This window comes from Sciurus carolinensis, chromosome 3, assembly GCF_902686445.1.
Source record: "Sciurus carolinensis chromosome 3, mSciCar1.2, whole genome shotgun sequence".
Classification (NCBI taxonomy): Eukaryota; Metazoa; Chordata; class Mammalia; order Rodentia; family Sciuridae; genus Sciurus; species Sciurus carolinensis.
The window spans coordinates 178,829,067-178,851,225 of NC_062215.1; the positions used below are offsets into that span (position 1 = coordinate 178,829,067).

At 49.9% G+C, this 22,159-nt stretch overlaps 1 protein-coding gene across 8 annotated transcripts in view; it reads left to right on the plus strand.

The window, feature by feature from the left end:
* The window catches only part of Agap1 (ArfGAP with GTPase domain, ankyrin repeat and PH domain 1), a 480,841-nt gene that overhangs the window by 287,749 nt on the left and 170,933 nt on the right, over positions 1-22,159 (plus strand). For all 8 annotated transcript variants that reach the window (XM_047543038.1, XM_047543039.1, XM_047543040.1 and 5 more), the window contains one exon: positions 4,176-4,280. In XM_047543038.1, the coding sequence (XP_047398994.1) occupies positions 4,176-4,280 (105 nt within the window). The remainder of the gene's footprint in view (positions 1-4,175; positions 4,281-22,159) is intronic.

Here is a 22,159-nt window from a genome sequence, read left to right on the forward strand (position 1 = left end):
AGACCCCAGCACTGGCTTAGCTGTTTGCCGATAATGACAGACAGTCACGTGCACACAAAGCTTAATAATCATAGATCCCCAAATGATCAAGAATAATTGCAACCCACAGTTTTTTTTTTTTAAGAACAAAGTTTAAATTAACAGTGATATTTTATCGTGAGGGAGAATGAAGCACAACCACCACCGTGCCGTGAGGGTGGCCTGGCCACTGTGCCGTGCAGTGACCGCGTCTCTCACTGCATTCTAGAGTGCAGTCATTTTGTTCTGCGCAGCATGCGGTGTAGCTGCCAGCTCCACAGGCTCGCTCAGGCAGCGGAATCGGCGGCTGTTCTGGAGTCCTTTGCAGACAGCCATGCCGATGAGCACTCCGCAGCTGGAGCACCCCTGGAGAAGCTGGGCCTCCTGCTCAGGTGTGAGCATGTGCTCAGGTCACTGGGGGCCTGTTGAACTCGGGGTGCCCTGCCCTTCTGGGCTGTAGACAACGTTCTGCATCTAGTGGGCTCTCAGGTGAGGCCGATCGGCCCACCCAGTGGCCCACGCGGGGTGGGAGAGCTTGACCCTGGCTTCCATCTGGCCAGCTTAGAATCTGCCCTCGTGGCAGCTGGTAGAGGGGTCTTGGTGCATGTCAGATAAGCTCCACCATCTCCCGCCCTAATCCCACGTCCCCTGCAGCAAGGCCCGGACGCTCAGACGCCTACAGGCCGGGCAGAAAGTGTGGGTGAGGAAGCCGCTGGCCTGAGGGGAAGGAAGAGCTGTGACCGTGGAAACTGCGGAGACGGGCCTGCGTGCACGGGGAATTTCTCCGGGGGCCAGGCGCTGCTGCTGCTGCTCCGGATAAGGGGCCCCGAGGGGCGGGGCGCCCCACCAACAGCCCTGACTCTCGCCCAGAGGTCTCACGGGAGCCTGTGTACAACCAGTCTACAGACAAGTTTGGCTTAAGCTGTTAGGTGCAAAAAATGTGTGATCTGTTAGTGTTTTAACCCAGGAGCCATCAGGTACAGGTCCCGTCGCCCTTGCCTTGGGGATGTCGCTGGTCTGCCACCCCCCAGAGTGCAGCTGTAGTGTGCCAGTTAAGGACTCCCCTGTCTGGCAGCTCTGGCCACCCCACTCCTAGAATTTTCTGCAAGGCCAAGGTCTGCTTCCAGCAGCGCTCCTCATGTTCTCTGAGACCCCAGGGCCCTTGAGGCTGGGCTCCCAGGCTGGGCTCCCGGGCTGGGCTCCAGTTAACCCGTGCAAGTCCCGCCTCAGAGCCGTGGGCAGTGGAGTGCAGGTGTGTGTTCGCTTAGTTGGCGCTGGGGATTGAGCCCAGGGCACTTAACCACTGAGCCCCAGCCCCAGCTCTCTTTATTTTTTATCTTGAGACAGAGTCTTGCTAACTTGCTGAGGGTCTCACTAAGTTGCCCTGTGGTCCTCCTACCTCGGCCTCCCAAGTCACTGGGGCTGCAGGCATGGCCACCGCCCAGCGAGCATTTCTGCACTTGTTGTCTTAGAGTGGCACTCCTGTTCTCTCACTCAGGCTTACATCACATTCAGCAGGATGGGACTGCCCTGCCAGAGACGTGGCCTCCCAGGCCTGCCTGAAGGGACCCCCTGGCTAGGAATGTTCCCGGGTGTTTCTTGGGATCTGAACATCTGCAGGCTGGAGTCTCGTTCCCCTTTCCGGAGGGCTTAGAGGCACTGGTGCCTGCCCTGCACGGGGGTCCCAAGCACCAGCCCCTGTGTGCGTGGGGGCTCCAGTCGCTGCCCATGAGCGCAGGATCTAGCCCAGTAGCGCGGGGAGAGAAGAGGGCGTGTGCGGGCCTGCCTGCACCTCCCTGTGCAGCGCGCTCCTTCGCCTCAGGAGCCATGAGTTGCGCAGCATTGCTGTCCTGACCTGTCCTCACGAAGGGCGAGGGAGAGGGTGCACAGCCATGCTCAGCAAGGCACAGTGCCAGGGCTGCCCAGGCCACCTGCCCCAGCCCTGCTTGGCCATGGCTGGAGGCAGAGAGCAGGGCAGCCGACATTCTTTGAGACAGGGGGTCACGTAATAAAGCCATGGAGACCAAGACCTCGGCAGAAGTACGGCTCCGAGCCTTTCTAGAGGCCTGCCGACATCTCACCTGCAGCATCCGTGTAGCACATGGGATGGGCCCGTCTCCTCCACGAGAGCCACAGCACTTATCAAGATTGCTGGTGTTTGGGGTTTCCTTCACTAAGACAGTGTTTGCTACCTACAGTCGGAGCTAATCAGCCTCGTCCTGTTCTCCAGGAAGCTATGACATCACCTCTCCATGCCTCCTAATTGGACTCTTCCCTTTTTTTCCTTTATAAATAAGTCTTGTGGCCTTCATTGGTGGAAGGATAATTACAAGTGCAGGCTTTGCCCCCAAGCCAGCCAAGCGAGTTGTGTGACTCCATCAGCCCCAGGGGTGTGAGCTGTGGCTGCGTTTGTCAGTGGGAAGGGACAAAGCCTTCTGAAGCCCGGAGCAGCTCTAATCTTCCGGTGACACCACAGTGACCCCCAGCCCCTGGTATTGTTGGAATTCCATCTGAAATGGATGATGGAAAAATCTGAGCCCACAGGAGAACTTGGGAGAGGTTTCGTTATGCTAAGTTTAGAGATGGTGGGATCCCCGGGGAGGGACGTGCAGCGGTTTGAAGCCGTCGCTTATGTGTTACTGCATTGCTGGCAGTCACTGTCCCTCTCCCACTAATTGGTACCATGCAATGAAGCTTTTATTGCTTTGGTTTGTAGCTCGGTAACATTTCCTCTGGGCTGGTTCTTCGGGTTGGTTGGTGCCACGCTTGGTTTGGATTGGTTTACACTCTCAGAAACCAAGGGGCACCATATTTTGCTGCATATTTTCTTGAAATAATAAGAAGTTACAAAGAAATGATTTTCTAAAGATTCCTTGGTAAGTAGTTTCACATTTTGAAATGTTTCCTTCAGGCAACAGTGTTTAATAGTGATCAGAAGCCCAAGCTGGCTCTTCATCCTTTGGACTTGTGGAACTCATGTTATGATTTGAGTAAATAAAACACTGTGTTGCTTTAATACTGGTAATTAGTTGACACTTGAGCTTAACTATATCCTAAAGGAATGCTTACCTGATTTTGTCTTGTGTGGCCATATTCTTAAGTGAGGCCAGTAAACTTCCAAGGGAGGCTCTCGGCACACCTGCTGTCCCAGAGCCTCGGGGTGCGACTCAGAACTTGTAACATGCCTTCTTGCTGGGTCTGGGTGAGGTGAGTCACCTGGCATTGGCCACGTGCATTCTTCTGGTCATGGTGACCGAGTGGTTTACAAACAGAGGAAGAGCCAGTAGAACCTTTCATCATCCTCAGTGTGCAGGGGCCCCAGTTAGCAGATTATCACCTGCTCAATGGGACAGACAGAGTCAGGATGTGAACGCTGAAGTTGAAATGGACTAAGCTAGGCAGGCAAGAAGCCCTGGCTGGAAGGGGAGAGCCCGGGGTCCCCGTGTCAGAACTGACCCTGCTCAGTGCTGGCGTTCAGCTTTCTAACCCAGGACAGCCTGTGAGTTCGGGGAGGCAGGAGGCATAGTTAAAACAAGAACATATTCGAGTCAGTCATTCAAGAAAGACTGGGTTAAATGTGGCTTCAAAGATGCGTCGATTTCAAATTCTGAATAGTTTTCCAGAAGCCCTCTTATGATTTCATTAAAGATGAATTTTAAAATTACACGTAGTTCCTATATAAAATGATATCATTAAAGTCAGCAAATGGAATTTCAGTTTTTATGAGTTAAAATTCTGAAATGAAAGGAACTATGAAATGAAATGTCCTTATTTGTGTTATTTTTTAAAAAGGAAGTTTAGGTTTCTTTCGTTAAAACATTATTCCTTTAGGTGTTTCCTGTGCGTTTATGACTGAGTTATTTGAAAGGTACAGTGTTGCCCTCCCAGGATGTTTGGTGTTATTTGTTGGGCTAATGATGGGTCTTTACCAATCCCACAAAGCTAAGTTCTTTACACAGACACACAAAGAAATCTGTGAATACTCTATATGTGTTGCACATAATAAGGAGGAAAAAGGCAAATTCAGTCCAAAATTAAGCATAATTTTCTTAAGTTGGCAAAGATTAAAAAGAAAGTTTAGAATGTTTACAATCACCATTGCACTGACTTGTTCCATTCCCATGAGGCTGACTGGTTGGCTCCTTCTTTCCTTCCAGGGCATGCTCTTGAAGCGAAGTGGCAAGTCACTGAACAAGGAGTGGAAGAAGAAATATGTCACCCTGTGTGACAACGGCGTACTGACCTATCATCCAAGTCTGCATGTGAGTTCAGCCCTGGGGCCGCAAGCAGGCGCAGGCTGCAGCTGAGCACAGGGGTCAGGGCCCTAGGACAGGCAGCAACTCACCTCTGACGTTCAAGTAGGAGCTGCTCTCCTGAGCGGTCACGAGATGAGTAACACTCCCCTCACACTCTGCTGGACCAGCTCTGTCTCCCACTCCCTAGCCATCAGTCTGCAGTTCTCTAATTCTGCAGAGATGAAGCGAAACTTTAATTGAGATGGAAAGACAGGAGCAAGTAGTGAAAGAGAAGAAGAGGGTCCCTGTAGGAAAATCCAGAAAGAAGGAAGCAGACACATTTAGAATTTAGCTCTGAATATCTAGAACAAAAACAAGAAGTTAAATGCAATTCATGGCTCAATTTTTGTTGTCAAATAAGAACACATACCCATTTGTAAGGCAGGAGAAACTTCTCTGTGTGTTAATAAAATGTATTAGATTAAAAGAATAATTTATATTAGATTAAAAAACAACTGCTTTTGTCCATGAGGGGTAATGCAGCCCTACCGCCCACAGTTAGCTCTCTCCACAAACTTTGGTGAAACACGGGTTTGGCAGTGTTGATCTTGGTGCTGTAACAGCACACTCTGCTCAGTTATACCACTGTGTCAAGGGTTAGTGGTTAAACTTGATACTTTTTAAGAATTGCACAGGTGTTGACAGGAAGTTAGAAAAAAAATGTAACGAAAGAAAATCAAAATAACTCCTACAGTGAACTACTGCTAGCCTACACAGTTGCGCTCATGTTGAGACGCACCCTCCGGCTATTGCCGCACACGTGGGCCGTGCATCCACACGTGTGTGAGCTGGTCACAGGTAACTCTTCCCGTCCACAAATATGCTTGCACACCACCGTTTTCTGGCTGTGCAGCAGGCCCGGTACAGCTGAACCCTGAGTAATTGAACAGCACCTCAAAGGCAGGCATTCAGCAAATCAATGGACTTTGAATTTTTTCACTGTTTTTGTAACTCTGATTGGTATCCTCTCTGTGCCCGTGTCCTGGTTCACTCCCCTAGGATTGATTGCTGAAGAGTATGTGTATGATTATGGCTTTTGGTGTGTGTTGCCAAATTCCCAGAAACATTGTATCAGTTTATCCCCTCCAGCAAAGTGCAAGAGACCCTTCCCCCTGCGCTGCAAGGTTTACCCTAAGTCTTTCCGACATGGGTGACAGATGGTTCCTTGTTGCTTAATTTGCGCTGGTGTGAGTTGCCCCTTCCCCCGTCTTACAGCTATGGCTTCACCTTCCAGAACCCTGTCAACGCAACAGGTGTTCCTGAAGGCCCCCTATCGACACTACCTACATTATTAGCTAGTCAGACCCGCCTCTGTGCTTGGCTGGGAGGTAGCCCTCTGAGGGTTAGGCAGGCAGTCTGCGGCAGAGGGTGCTCCCCGCGGGGTCTCCAGCTCAGGGCTGTTGGGAAGGTGTACCCGTTCCGCCATTCTGATCCTCACTTTCAGTTCAGTAGTCAGTAACTTACCTGAGATGCTCAGCACTTGATTTTGAAATGGGCTTTCTGTTGGATGATTTTGCCCAACTCTAGGTCAATGTGAGTGTGCCTTGCACAATTACTTTGCACAATTAAGGTAGACCAGGCCAACTGAGGTACTTGGCAGGTGGAGGGATCAAAGGCAGTTCCCCGCCGCAGAGCCTCAACTCAGCAATGGGCTTTCTGGAACATAACCCACCTAAGTCAAGGAACATCTAAACACAGATATCCAGGAGTACATTAGTGCACAAAAGATTCAGATGTAATCACATGGATAGATATGCTCAGTCCGGTGGATTCCTTCGTAGACATAGGCCTCCTATATCCTAGTGAGGAAATCTCTCTGTGCTCAGTTTACTCCTGGTTTATTTGGAGTAGGCTGGTTCGCCAGGTGGCCTCTGAATCGGGCCCCTGGCGTGCTCTTGCTGGAGGCCCACCTGGGATTGGATTCACGTCTTTGTCAAGGCCGCCCCATCCAAGACCTTGCCGTCTGCAGCCTGCTGTGCACCCTGCTCCCTCCATCAGGACGAGGCTATGCTCAACCCTCCTGGCTCCTCTCCCCAGAGCTACCCGTCCGCAGGGGAGCTGTGCTGTCGAGGGCTTTGTTCTCCAGAGAGCAGGGTCTGGTCATGGGCCATGGTGTGTTTTCTGTGCCCTGCAGAAAGGAGCGTCTTCAACACGTGCTTCTTATAGGACTCCCTGGCCATGACATGAGATTGACGGAGAATGTGTTTCTAGTCACTGTGCGTCACCTGCCGAGCGCAGGCTTCATCAGAGGGATGTGTGCGTCTTGCCAGGGGGCACAGGTGGTGACAGCAGCAGGTTCCAAAAAGTGCCTGTAGGAGGGTGACTTTTCACCCTGACCTGTTGACTAAAGGATCAAAATCGGTTCTTCAGAAATTCTCCCTTGGGCTGGGTTGTGGCTCAGTGGTGGAGCACTTGCCCAGCATGTGCGAGGCACTGGGTTTGGTCCTCAGCAAAGGTCCATCAACAACTAAAAAAAAAATTTTTTTTGGAGAAAAAAAAAAAAAAAAGGACTGAGCTGGACTTAACTTAAAAAAAAGAAAAGAAAAAGAAAAAAATTCTCCTGTGCAGCAGACCTTTTCTTGTCCCTCAGTGTTGACCAGTTCCTTCCTCTCTCTCCCTAGGCATGCGGGAATGTTGCTGGAGGGCAGAGGCATGTGTCGGGCCCTTGCTTTATGATTGTTTGGAGAACGGGTGCCACTGTCATTTGCCAAAGCTGTCGGGCTGGTGCCAGGGGAGCAGCCCTACATGGGGCAGCACTTACTAGTTAGTTCCCCAAGGTGGTGGCTTCACCCAGGATGGACTTGCACTTGGAGTCCAGTCAGACGGCCCAGCCTACCGCTTGACCCTTCATTGACTCGATGTCCACACTGGACTTTGGATGAAGGTTTGGAGGGCAGCAGGTTCTAGGTTACCCCGTCAGGTGCCTGGAATGGACCTGTTCCATTCTGAGGTATTGGGAGCTGCAGGCCTGTCACAGCTGAGTACACCTGGCATTCCTGGTTCAGAGGGAAGAGGGGTTGAGGAGAAATTTTGACCCAAAACTCTTAATAACAGCTAACAGAGTGAGTGGGGTTGCTGAGGGAAACCTGTCCTGAGACGGAAGCAGCCAGATGGGATCAGTTCCAGGCTGGGGCTAAGACAGGTCCAGAAAACCCTGTTCAGTTCTTTTCATCTTTCTTCTCAGGATGCTGTTATTTAAATTAAATGAAACCTAGAGCCCAGTTTAGATAACAGATGACCTCAGTCAGCTAAGATGAGAATCAAGCTATTTAGCAGGTGCTGGCAGCCCTCGATTACACAGGACTGAGGGGTCCCAGGCCTAGGACTGCCCTTGTTCAAACCGTGGAAGTCCCGTGCAGTCTGGGGCTGGTGGTCACCCCACTCCAGGACTGACCGGCTTAACTTGATCCTGTGTCTATGCCTGCCATTCACACACGATCGTAAGCATCTGAATAAAACTGAAACAGTAAAGGCGAGCAGGTGGGTATCTGTGGCTTGCTGCCTTGTGGGCCACATTTAGGTTTCTCTGAAAACAGTTGACGGCCTCCAGCTTGTTTAAAAGCCTTATCTGTCCAGCTTTCCTGGACAGGGACGTGTGAGCATCTCATGGCTCTAAGACCCGTTGCTGGATCACCAGGGGCCTGTTCTGGGATCCTTGGGTTCCCTCTCTGTGGACTTAAGTGTGAGCCGTAGGGAGCACCATGATGGGAAAATAGAGGGGATAATGAGAAAGAGCTGGGACCTCGGGGCGTCACACTTCAGCACGGCCACCTATTCATCTTCCATGTCAGGGCAGCGGCCATCGGGTGCACGGCTGAAATTCCTGCCTCAAGAGTCGTGTGCGGTGTGATTCCTAAGTGGACCTATAAGAATGAGCTCAGCAGCCACCGTCGAGCCAAGGACAGGCAGTGCCCTGTCTGAGAAAGCTCCCTTGAGTCTGGCCCTGGCTCTCAGGCCACCCTCACGAGGACAGGGGTGTTTGTGAACAGCCCCGCCATTCAGTCCACACCTGGCTGGCATGTGTCAGGTGCTGGTTCTTGGAAGCTGCTCCTTAGATGCATTTTCTGTCCTGCCTGTCGCCCAGGTTGGAAACGGCTGTGGCTCGTCCCTTCTTCATGACACACGGGGCTGTCCTTCCCTCTGAGCAGCACGGACCTGCCACGCCGGGTGCTGGGCCCCCTGTGCTGACGAGCTTTGGTTTTGTTTTGTTCCAGTCCATAGAATCAGACTCCCACTCTAAACCACCATCAGAATGCAGATGTCGCTAAGTTCCTGATTTCTGAATCATGGAAAACTTCACTTCTTCACTGATGTAAAAACAACAACCATATCTGAGCTGATTCCTAAGTAGGTGTTCTCGAGACGCTGTTCACGGAGAGGGTGCAGTGTATGAGCTGCGACTCCTGCTGTGTATGAGCTGCGACTCCTGCTGGGTGCGCCGATGGTGACTCTGTCCATTTACTTAGTCAGCACTGGGGGTTGAACCCAGGAATGTTCTACTACTGAGCTACATCCCTAGCCCTTTCTAAACAATTTTTGTTTTGTTTTGCGACAAGGTCTTGAAGTCGCCCAGGCTGGCCTTGAACTTGTGCTCCTCCCACCTCAGCCTCCCTAGGAGCTGGGATCGTGGGCCTGCACCCCCACGCCCAGGGGTTGTTGCCGTTGTAGACACACAGGGCCCTCACATGAAGTAAGGACAGCTGCCTGGAGGACGGGGGTCGCCCGTGTCCACCCAGCCTCTCACGACCACCAGGGCCCTTAGACTTCTTGAGGTCACGGCCGCTTGGTTCCTCTTGGAAAAGTCCTCCATTGGTCTCCCCAGAACACCGTGGCTCCTGCCTGAACCTTCAGGTCGCAGACGGGACGCCCACCCAGGAATCACACTGCACACGGCTCTGTCGCAGGAATTCCAGCTGCACCTGTGATGGCTGCTGTCCCCCCAGAAGATGATAGGTGGCCGTGCTGAACTGTGACGCCCAGGTCTGAGTCCTCTCATCATCCTCACCATTTCTCCATCACAGTGGCTTCAGCTCTGGGACCGTGGGACAGCCGAGCACCCCAAGGAGACAGGCCTCCTTGTCCCTAGAAGAGCATAGTGGGACGGGGCATGGGCCATATGGAGCAGTGTTTGTCCAAGCATAAGTGACTACTTCGCCTTGCCACCGTGCCGGGGGCGATCCTTCCTGCCCTCCCGGCCCTGCATCTTGCGTCTGCACCCTGCTACCTGTGCAACAGGTGTGCCTCCACCACCCCCACTACACCAGCTGGAGCCCAGGCTGTGCCGTCACCCCACCACCTGCCCTGGCCTGGTCCTTGCTCAGCTCTTAGGCATTGCTGGGTACTGAAGGGCTCACGTTGCCATGGGCTTGGCCACACGGGAGCCTCGTGATTCCACAGGGTCCTTGCTCCAAGATCGCCTGGGCTCAGACCTCGCATCAGCAGTCCTGCTTCTGCTTTAAAGAGTGGCGAGATCGACCGTCACATTACACAATGTACCCCCACCACCCGCCAGGGGCAGATCAAGTTGGAGGTGGGAAAAGAGAAAACAGAGCATTACACAAACATGACAACGTCTGAGACCACTGAAACCGAAAACTCATTTCGAGGTAGATTAGGAAATTATAAAGATATCCAAGAGCACAGATTGGGAACTCTGGCAACAAGTCACCATTTCCATTCCAGTCTCAACTGCCCGTTTTAGGCCAGTGGGTCCAGGAATAATAGGTCGAACCACAGCTGGTATTTCCTCAGGGTCTAAGGGTGGCAGGAGACAGCGCCACAGAAGCAGAAAGAATTCCAAGTTTCTCTGCCATTATTGGTACTGAAGAGAGAAGTCTTGTGGATTGGGACTTTGCCCAGGTTGCGACGGGAACTCCCACATTTGAGACTGCTCGTGGCTTCCATGCTCCCCTGCCCCCAAACAGTAAAACCTACCACCATCTAAAGTGTCCCAGCAGGTCAGTTTCTCATGGAGACCTGGCCACTGAGCCAGTGGTACAGTGTCATTTTGAGGATCTTGATATGTAGGTGCTATCTGCCTCTTTCTAAGTGCTGCCATTTACATCTTGAATGTCCCCCAAAGACCCATGTGTTAAGAAGCCTGGTCCCTAGGGTAGTGCCCCTGGGCAGTGGTGGAACCTTTAGAAGGTGGGACCTGGTGGGGAAGTTAGATTACTGGGGTGCCCTCAAAGGGGCTAATCCAACCCTGGCCCCTTTCTGTCTCTTGCTTCCTGGCTGCCATGAGGCGAGCCGTGTCCTCTGTTGCCTGTGGCCACCATGGTGTTCTGACTTACCACAGACCCAAAGTGGGGCCAAGCTGCCCTAGACTGACATTTTGTGCCAAGATAAACCTTTCTACTTCTAGATTGATTGTCTCCGGTATTTGTCACATGATAGAAAGCTAACTCCACCAAGGCAGGATTCTAAGCAACTTCAAATATATCATGCATACACACATAGGGCCTGCTCGCGTGCATGCAGAGCTGTGGGCACAGCTTTGTTTCACTTTGTCTTTTACAGAGGATCAAGGAAAGGTGCACTGCTTCCAGAGCTCCTTCCCTCCTCCCTGCTGACTCTAGAGGCATCGTCTCGTTCCTCTCTGAGCCAGTACATCTGGTGTGCAGGTTGGCGGCATGCTGGGCTGGCACCCCCAGTTGAGGTTCTCTGAGCCCGTACATCTGGTGTGCAGGTTGGCGGCATGCTGGGCTGGCACCCCCAGTTGAGGTTCTCTGAGCCCGTACATCTGGTGTGCAGGTTGGCGGCATGCTGGGCTGGCACCCTCAGTTGAGGTTCTCTGAGCCGGTACATCTGGTGTGCAGGTTGGCGGCATGCTGGGCTGGCACCCCCAGTTGAGGTTCTCTGAGCCCGTACATCTGGTGTGCAGGTTGGCGGCATGCTGGGTTGGCACCCCCAGTTGAGGTTCTCTGAGCCCGTATATCTGGTGTGCAGGTTGGCGGCATGCTGGGTTGGCACCCCCAGTTGAGGTTCTCTGAGCCCGTACATCTGGTGTGCAGGTTGGCGGCATGCTGGGTTGGCACCCCCAGTTGAGGTTCTCTGAGCCCGTACATCTGGTGTGCAGGTTGGCGGCATGCTGGGCTGGCACCCCCAGTTGAGGTTCTCTGAGCCCGTACATCTGGTGTGCAGGTTGGCGGCATGCTGGGCTGGCACCCTCAGTTGAGGTTCTCTGAGCCGGTACATCTGGTGTGCAGGTTGGCGGCATGCTGGGCTGGCACCCACAGTTGAGGTTTTCGATCCTGCCACTGCTCTGCTGCCTCCACGGTGGCCTCGGAAGCAGCATGCGGAGCTGTGGGACTTGGCGCACATGCATGTCACCAAGCCTCTCGAGGCCAATTATGCTGTGATCGATTGCTGGCTCATTTCCTACCATCCAACCTCGTGGCCTTCTCCTTCCTTCCTTCCTGGGAATTCATCCAGGAAGACTGCAGAAGTCACACTTACAGAGGTCATTCCCCAAATTGTCTTCCCACCCCTGAGCTGGTAGACTGACCTCGAGCTCAGTTCAGCCGAGTGGCACCCTGCTGTGAAGTTTTCCATGTGTAGAGATCAGCAGTTACTCCTGTGGCTTCTTAGTTCCTCTGTGGAGTTCTCATCCTGTTTATATTCATTTCCCTCCATTTAATGGTGGAGTAGAAAATGTGCTCACTCCTTGTCGTGAGGTTCCAGCCTGGCCTTCTCCCGTCCCTTCCTACCCTTGAGGATTGTGTCCCGCCCTTCCTCACGCGCCCTTGGATTTCTCTTAGCTCCCAACACTTAGCATGTCCTCTGGCCTTCAGGTCTTCACAGTGCAGTTGTCCCTGCTGGGAGTGTTCTTTCCTGCTCTACCTCCTTGACAGACAGTGCCTGCTCATCTTTCCAATCCATTCTGAAATGTCCCCTCCTCTGCGAATTGTCCTCCACAGCCTTTTCGTGTGCCTGCTGGCTGTGCCGTCACCTTACTCTCTGGGGACATTTCTTTGTGTTCTCTTGGCTTTTCTCAAGGCCCCATCCATAAGAATGGGAGCCCCTTGAGGGTAGACCTTGTAGAGTCTATCACCAATATATCACTGGGACTGGGTAGATGCAAGGATGAAAGATGAGTAGGCAGGCAAATGGAGTGATGGATGAGTAGGTAGCTAGGTGGGGGGCTAGTGGATGGATGGATGGACGGATGAATATGTGGGTGGGCAGAGAGATGGAGGGAGGGATAGAGGGATGAGGAGATGGTTAGAGGGATGGGTGGGCAGATGAAGGGACAGAGGAATGAGTAGATGGATAGGTGGATGGATGGAGGGATAGATGAGTGGACAGATAGGTAGATGAATAGAGGGATAGGTGGATAGATAGGTGGATGGAGGGAAAGAGGGATGGGTGGATGGATGGAGGGATGGAGGAATGAGTGGATAGGTAGATGGATAGAGGGATAGGTGGATAGATAGGTAGATGGATGGAGGGACAGAGGGATGGGTGGATGGTTGGAAGAATAGAGGGATGGGTAGATGGATAGATGAGTAAATGGATGCAGTTTACCAACGTACTTGGCCTATTCTCCAATTTTTAGGCCTAGAGCCCCTGAAACCATGGGAAAAGAATGCAGCCTGTGATTCTTAAAAGTCACAGAAAAATGTCTCAGCCATATATGAGCTGCATTTGCTGTGGTCGGGGAGGAACTTGTGGGCATTTTTGTTTTACTTTTTAATTGTAAAATGCACATAACAAAATTTGCCACCTTAATCATTTTTAAACACCCAGTTCAACAGTGTTAAGTGTTCATGTTGTTGTACACCTAATCTCCAGATCTTCTTCATCTTGCAAAACTGAGACTTGGACCCTGGAAGACGCTGATTGCCCACCCCTCCCCTCAGCCCACTCTGCTTTCTGTCTCTCTGCATTTGACTGCCCTTGGGACGTCATATGCAGCTCCTCCTCGTGACTGGCACGTTCACTTGGCATAGTGTCCTCAGAGCCTGTCCACATTGCAGCGTGTGTCAGAATTTTCTTCTTTTTTCAAGGCCAAATATATTCTGTCGAATGGACAGACCACGTTTTATGGTCTGCTCATTCCTGGGTGGACAGGCCAGATTGCTTCTCCCTCTTGGTTATTGGGAATATGGCTGCAGGGGACGTGTGTACAACCGCCTCCTGGAGCTCGAGCCTTAGTAAACACACCGTGGGAGAACTGTAGAGGATGGCTGGATTCTAAAGCCACACAGCTCTACCCGGTGGCTGATTGAGAGGAACCACTGGCACACTTGCTGGCCCCAGCCAGGAATATAGCAAATTGTGGGGTTTAATAATGAAGCACTGATCAGGAATCCGTACGGCCTGAAAATAGCCTCCTGACAACCTTGTGGCCACATGGGCCTTCCGACCCAGACGCTCCCTGTCCGGGCTTTGGCTGACCTGGGAAACATTTTTGGCCATTCATATTCATCCAACTTGATTGAGAGAATATACAAATTTTTCTCCCATGTGTCAATATTTCTAGCCTGTAGAATGACTGTCCTGATATCAAAAATATTTTCAGGGAATATATAATTTTTTTGTCTTTTTTTTTTTTTCTTCTAATTCTTGTTTTGGTTTGTTTGTTCGTTTGTTCATTTGGCCAGGGATTAAACCCAGGGGCACTTAACCACTGAACCACATCGCCAACCCCTTTTTAAATTTTTTATTTAGAGACAGGGTCTTGCTAAGTTGCTTAGAGCCTCACTAAGTTGCTGAGGTTGGCTTTGAACTAGAAATCCTCCTGCCTCAGCTTTCTGAGCTGCTGGGATTGCAGCCATGTGCCCCCACCCCACCCCAGCAGTATCTGTAGAAGTGTATCCTGAAAAGCTCAATCAACTGTTGGACGGACATACCACAAATTAGATTCTTTATCAAGTCTCTATTGCCCAAGGAAATCTTTGTTAATTTTATGTAGTCTCCAGAGTTTGGAAAGTGGAATTTTAAGAAATGGCCACACTGCATCCTCACTGTTCCAGGCTCCCTGATGTTGATAGTGAGTGTAAGTGAGGCGAGACTGGACAGAACACCACACTTGTATCCCTGTCACAGTTAAGCCACTGAACACCCAGACCCTGCCTAGGCGGTGTCTTGCGTTGAAAAACTCTGCCTTCCTGCTTTTCTGAGTAACATGCGGAAAGAGGACATACGTGTGGATGAGCACGTTTCTATAAATACACTGCAGACTCTACAGCGTGGCTGTGGATGGAAGCCGCCAGCTTCAAGTGGAGTCCCAAGACGGCGTGATGTGTCGCATAGAGCTGGCCATCTTTTGTACCCAATTTGTACCATTTTGTTTTCCATTTTCAGCCTTTTTAGTGTTACAAATTGTGGCCAGAGATTCTTGCAAAAGGTAAATAAATCAAAACCTTCTGCTTTCCTCTGTGACAGTGAGTCACGACCAAGTTCCCTGCAGGAGAGGATGGCCGTGGGGGGTAGCGAGGAAATGTTTTTTCACTTCTCCTAAGAAATTGAATTTCATTATTGTATTTTATAAATATTTTCTCCTATGGCTCATAACCTGATTGCCGGCTTGTTGCTGGGGTCTCGCGAGGTAGGAGGGGCGGAGCTGGAGAGGCCTGTTTCTTCTCAGGTGTGCCTGTGGCCCCAAATGGAAACCAATCAAGGTGCGATTTATGTTCATTAAGTGCTTGTCAAAACTGAAAAATTTTCTAATCAACAGCAATCTAGCTGCAGCCCCCTCGATGGCTGGGAGGGCCGCCTCTGCTTGGGCTATTTGCCTGTTACAACTCTAGGCTAAGAATCCGCTGATGATTACATTAGGCTAAGCTGCGAAGTAAATGAACCATGTCTTATTTAGGTGCCACTAGCTTCTGAGCAGTCCTGCCCCGCAGGGCACTTGATAGCGTTTTATGGCTTTAAAATTAGTGTAGCTTCCCATTTGCTGCAGGGTGCTGCATGTTATGCCTTTGAACTCCATAAGCAAAGGGAAGGGGCCTTTTGTTTCTCCCCCTTAGTTTTTTCTCTTGCATTTTAGCAATTTTGTTTTGCATCTTTTCCAGACGGCATTGTGCAATAAAAATGTCTGACTACTATATACATGCCTCCCCCACCAAAAAAAAAAAAAAAAAAAAGGAAGGGAAAAAAAGTAGAAAATGTCACACGTTTGCAGGGGAAGATTTTTTTTCCCCTGTGCTGCAGAGTGAAGAATCGCTTTGAAAGTCACCCCCCCTGGCTTACCAGGTCAGAATTGCTACCTCCAGTTGGGAATAACATCTTTAGCCCAGGAAATAGCCACGCAGAGTCAGAGGGGAAATATTTCAGTATTTCCATCACATGAGTAGTGAGAGCTAGCATTATCGAGGACCCTCGCACTCTTAAAACACTGTGCATCATCTCACTTAAACTGGCGTAGTCTCTGTTTCTAAAGACTTCGCTTTGGGGAGACGGAATGGCAGAAGAACATGCGTCAGGTGAGCCTCTGAGGAGGACCTGGGCTGGCCACCTGGCCTCTCAGAGGCGTGTGCCCTGACCAACCAAGCCTCTGAAGATGATCTTGGTTTACGAAGTCCAAGGATCATGGTCACTGGCGAAAGGACCACACTGCGTTGGAACTAGATCTGATGTGCGCTGCTGTGAAGTTCCTTGGGGGCCGCGGACGCGGGGAAGCAGTGACTCCTGTGAAAGCCGCACAGCTGCACATCCGGGGAGGTGGCCTCAAGATGGAAGTGTGTGGAGATCTGAAAATGAGAAGCACTTACAATTCACGATGGAGGGGCAAAAGCTGAAGTGGGAGTTCTCTGTGCTGACGCAGGTCACGTGGTGAGGACGAGCCATGGCCACTGCCCCCTCCGAGGACAGATGCTTGTGCTCTGCCACCTTTGAAGTCCCTGGCTTCTTTTAGTGCTGAATTTTCCAGCAGATTCATCCCAGGAAACCTGAAGTTTTAAAGGCACGCAGCCTGGTTTAGTACCACTAACGGCGAATGTTTCCGTATAGCTCAGTTACCACGCCCCGCCAAGGGTCCATCCTCCTCAGGCGCGTTTACATACTGAAACCCAGGGCCAGGGAGGAGTGGAAGTTCACTGTGCTGGAATCCACCCATGCCCGCTTCCTGAAGGGCCGGCCGTCCTCACACCCGCCATGCACACGGGTTACGACTAGGTAATATTCAGTTCACCCTACAATGAGAAAGACCCTTCTCGCAGCGTGAAGCTCACCATAGCAGGTCAGTCAGTCGGATACAGTCCAGGAGCAGACGGTCTATCCTCCGTTGGGTTCGATTCTCTCCCTATTTTGATTTGTGTTGTAATGACCTGTGTCTCTGGATGGATGCTGGACTCGAGCTGGCTGGGTGTCAGCCGCAGCAGCCTGGGTGCAGAGGTCTGCCCCAGCCTCAGTGGGGAGCTCACCATTGCGCAGGGTGTGTGCGCCACGGGGCCCCTGATGCTTCGCCAGCCTCCCCTCTTACCACGTGACATCATCACTCGACTCAGTGAAGCACTATCAAGAACAGTCTCCTAACCAATGCCTCTGCCTCGGTTACAGGCACAGGACACCTGCTCTGCCATGGCCACAGGTAATGCTCACTGGCCCTGACGAGTCCGGGTCTTCACCAGGGCAGTTTGGAAACTGAAGCACTGGAATTCTGTTGGCTGTCTTGGGAAACAAAATTATTTCTCATAGAATTTTGTCACTTTGAAGCCACCTCCTACCTTGCTATTGTGGCCAGGATCCTTTGGAGAGAAGGAGAAATTGTCTTTTTTGAGTTATATGATCTGAAAGGATGTGGCCAGAAGATTCTTCCAGTTTTACAGTATTTTCATGGTATTTTTAGGAGTGTGACTATGTATGAGGCTATTGTTTATTATTCATACATGTGGGACTGAACATTTGCTTGATCTCTTTGAATGGATGGCACTATATATGTCTTTATGGATTAGTTTCCTTTGAAAATAATGTTAAATGGAGTTTGAGAATAGCAGTGCGTCTAACAATGGTTTCTCTTACATAGGTTTCTTTTTTTTTTTTTTAGCCCAGAAGTAAGTCTTTAAAAATAGAACTTAATGAACTACTGCTTCCTTTCTGAGCCCGGACATTCATAAAGTGTAGTGAAAACAGGAAGAATTGAGTCGCTTTTCTTCGTCTAGGAGAAGACAGACAAATGTGGAGCACATGTCCACCATCTGCAGTGTCCAGCTCCGGTGCTCTTCCCTGGTCACACACAGCCCCCACAGGCTTTCAAACATGACACTAGACCTAAGGTCCTCAAACTGGGCTCAGGACCTGCTCCCCTCCTTTAAAATCACAGAGAGACCCCAAAGAGCTTTTGTTCATGTGCATTTTGTCTCTTGATAGTTATCATGGTAGAAGTTAAACTGAGAAAATTTTAAAATATTGCATAAATCGTTTAGAATAATAAACCACCCATTGCGTGTTAATGTAAATAATAGTCTTATAAAGACAATATTTTTATCAAAAAGATCACTCGAACAGTAGTGTTGATATATACTTTTTCAAATCTCTTTGATACCTGGCTTAGGCTGAGAGCTAGATTCTCATACCTGCATCAATCAGTTTCTCGCGATGTGCTGTTCCGGTTCCCTTATGTGAAGGACATCTGTCCTAACACAGATGTGTTGTAGAAGTATTTTAATAGACATTTCAGATGATCTTGGGTACTCCGCTTGTGTGCTGCTTCATGGCTCAGCAGGAGTCTTAAAACTTAGTACCACAGTGCAGGATCTGAAACCATATCAGTAAATTTTTCCTTCTGTGCAACTTCTTTGTCCTTCAGTTTTTTGTGTGTGTTATGTCCATGCATGCAACGTCCTGCATTGGTCATTTCAAACAAAATTATACTTTAGAAATGAAATGTGCCTCTTTCCAGATGTTGACACTTTTTAACCTCTAATATCCGGACATAACATTCTTTACTTTCACCACAAATCCTGTCGGGAAAGTGGGAAGGTGGCAAGCTCATTCTGAGAGATGCACGTTTTAAATTCTCATTTTTGCTGGAGAGTTCAGGCTTCCTCACTGGCCACTAGCACTGTCAACTGTTTTCTGTGAAGGGCTCACTTGGTTATTTTTACAAGAAAATACCTACCAGTTGCCCAAGACTGACAAACTATAATTAGTCTGTATGGGGCAAAATCATTCTTTCAGGTTAAAATTTTATTCCACCACAAAAAGTGGCTAGTTCAGCTGGCAACTCCAAAGGACTTCAGTGTGCTCCCTGAGAGACACCCGCCGTCTTCAGTCCCCTCGGTCCTCACACACACCTCTCATGTCAGCACTCAGAGGACTAAGAACACATGTGCTCCGGGGCTGAAATCTGACAAATAAGGAGCTTCTTTTGGTTCACTAGGGACATTTTTAAGTGAGAGTGTTTCTCTTTGTTTCCTTAGCAGGACAGTGAGTAGTACTGTGCCCTCCAGTACCGCGTGGGCCCCCTCAATTCACGCGCAGGTACCAGAGCTCTTATACTTCTGCACCATCAGAACTGACTTCTGCACAGTGATTCAAAGGCAATGATGCCTAGGATTGTTTTGAAAATTTTACTGAACTCCCAAGTCCCCTGATAGACCGTCAAGGGTCACATTTTAAGGATTGCTAAGTTATGAAACAGTTCAGCTGGCTATGTTAAAAAAAATGGATTTTAGCATGTCTGAAGAATTATCTAACTTAAAGTATCATATGTCACCATAAAATGCTAATTTTAGCTGGATTCAGAGTGCGCACCTGTAATCCCAGCAGCTGGTGAGGCTGAGGAGGGGGAATCACAAGTTCAAGGCAGTTTCAGTAACTTAATGAGACCCTCAGCAACTTAGTGAGACCCTGTCTCAAAATAAAAAATGAGAAGGAGTAAGGGTTAAGTGGTGAGGTGCCCTGGGTTCAATTCCCAGTACCAAAAAAAAAAAAAAAAAAAAGACTAAATTTATGAATACATGTATCATTAGAAACCAGAACATAGTGGGAAAACTTGATTGGAACCAAAATTTGCATTATTTTGTCCATCTTGTAATTATAAGAGTCTTAATTCTTCTAAAAAAGCATACATAAAAATGGCGTATGTGGATTGCCTTGTCTGTGTTTGTAGCAGGTAGAATTTAAGCAGTCAGATTTCCAACGCCTTGTGCATTTTTCTGAAGGTCTAGTTTCGAGATGCCAGTTAGATGGTTTATGCATTTCGGTTTAGCTTCAAGATCTTGCTGACTGCTTTTGGTACCTCTATGAATACATCAGCAAACCATCCTTCTCCAGACAGCCAGAGGTAACCTCCGGATCTGAGGCAGTGAGAATCAATATACTAAGAGTATTTTTAGGGACTGTTGATGGATTGCTGTATTTTGAGCTTAACTCAAGTGCCAGATGCCCCAGAGCTGACGAAGATGAACTCCCCATTTACTGAGAACTGAATAGGCCATCATGCTTGCAGGGCTCCGGGACTGCCGGTGGTGGTGGGTAGCTGGGCAGAGTCTCCTGTGTCTCTGGTGGTCTCGTTAACGCATGTCAATGAGGACCACGCACCGCTCCGCTCGCTGGAGCACCCTGTTACCCAGTGGATAACCTCCCAGTTCTGGGAGCACGTAACTGTGAATTTTTAGGACAACACTGTACAGCAGCAAGTCAATTAATTCTCCGTATCAGGAGTGATCTGGTACACCGAGGCGCTAATGGCTCCACATCCTTCTCCTACGGCAGCTCCGCAGAAGGCGGGAGCCACGTTAAGCTGTGCTTCTGTCAGCAAGCTGAAAGCTCCGGGTCTCTGACATGGCTCTCAATTGCTAGCAGGTTTCTCTCATTGCACCTCATTTGCATCTGGGACATCAATTAGCATGTTTGTTGAGGCTAATTGAATGAAACTCAATCATAGCTCTTAATTGCTTGACTATGTGAAAAGAAATCACATTAATGCAGCTAATTAAGTGTACGGCAATAGATGCAACATAATTAGGAGCGAAATGTAAAAAACAAGGGATGGCAAAGGTGCGGGGGCAGGGTGCAGGGGACGCAGGCTCCATCGCGGAGCTGTTGGCACGCGCAGAACGGGTCCCTTTGCTCAGGCGCCTGCTTGGAAAAAATAATCCGCATGATGAGCGTGGACAACTTGAGAAGAAAAATGCAAATAGGTTTGCAATTACTACTTTTTCAAGCTGTTGAGGGGCAGGAGATGGCACCTCTGGGGGGCCTGGCTCTTGAGTGGGCCCCAGGGACTTGTTAAGTGCTGTTTAAAAGTACTTGGCTTTGAATTACCCTCATGCCTTGTTAAAGGGATTTTTCCTCTTTTATCTTCGATCAGCATTTTCTACAACGAAGAGGGTTAGTTGTACAGGGTAGTATCTGTAACATTTGCATATCAAAATCAAGCTCGCTGCCTTTATTTTACCCAGCGAGGTCCCTACCCCAGACCCGTGAAGGCTGTGCGCGTCCTGCTTCTGAGTATGCCACATTGTTCAGTGGCCTCAAGTGCCAGGCTGGGGAAGGATGAAAAGGTCGAGTTCTCTCAAAAGTAGGGAACTCAGTGCAGGTTCTCTTGGGAGACTCTAGAAGCCACAGACCCCCATTGTCCTTGCTTTCCACCTGTTTGTGAAGCACCAGGTCGGGGGAGTTTGGGGGAATCATACTTTGTAAACATCTAGCATTTTTGTTAGTGGCTTGAAATAAAGGAGTTGTCACATTGATATTCTGAAGTTCTAGAGCCAGTCCTTCTGAAGTTTCAGCGCCTAACTCGGGCAAGAAAACAGACCCCAGCCCATGCTGAGCTGAAGATAAATGTCTTCCCTCGCCACGTTCAGATCCAAAGAGCAGACACTCGGTACATTTCTATAATAATTTTAAATAAAATATCCTGGTTATTGTATGTTAAAACATGCCTATTAAAAGGACCCACGCTGAGGCTTAGTCGCTCTCTGATTAGCCTCATTTTAGAGCTCATAAGCAATAAATGCTCAATTACACTCCTGTTATTGTATTTTAATTTGTTAAGAATTGGCATTAAAGGAGAAAGTTATAGCAAGTTGGTGTTTTTAAAGGAGTAACTACGCAAGAAGGAGTTCGTCATTTACAAGCATTAACTTTGGTTTTGAAACTTGGAGTTGCACATTTTGTGCAGATATTAATGGAAGTCAGTTAAGATTCGGGGAACAACCTTTCTTTTAATGACCCGCGCCAGCCGAGGCTGGCTCTCCTCCGACCTGATTTCCTTGGCCGTCCTCCATGCTGAGCTCGGTCACGAGGGCCCTGCCTTTCTCCCAGCCTACCTTAGCTCTCAGTCTGATTGCACAGTAGTAGCTTTTCTTTCTCCCCAGTCTTTCCACACCCTTTCCTGACCACATCTTCTTTCATAGTGGGTTGTCTTGGGGAGTCGGGCCTCGTGTCGTTGATGGGGCTTCTTCTCTCAGGGGCTCGCATGGGCAGACTTGGAGTTTCTAGCCTGGAGACAGCCTTCCGCTTCCCCTCCCCGCAGCTCACCTCTCCAGGGTGGCAGTGGCTGTCCCCTGCTGACCTGCCCTGAGGACATCAGGTGACTCAGCCGGTGCCTCTGGTACTCGCCCCCACTGGGCTGGTGTCCGGGGTGCACCCAGCACCTTCTCTCTGGGTGGCTAACCCTCTGCTGAGGAACACCCAACAGCATTGGGATGGCTTCTGATCCCTCTCCAGTGTCCACAGTCACCATTCATCCTCCTGTTTCTGACCTCACTTTCGGAGCTTTTGTCCCGTTCTAAGAGTTGGCCATTTGCGGTCTGTCCTTGGGAAGCCACCAGGGCCCTGCAGATCTTCTCCTGCAGCCGGTGCCTGAGCACCTGCAGGGGTCTGAATCTCCCCTCTGCACACCTCCCCTCACCTACCGAGTTCCCACCCTCCTCCTCGGGTGGAACACT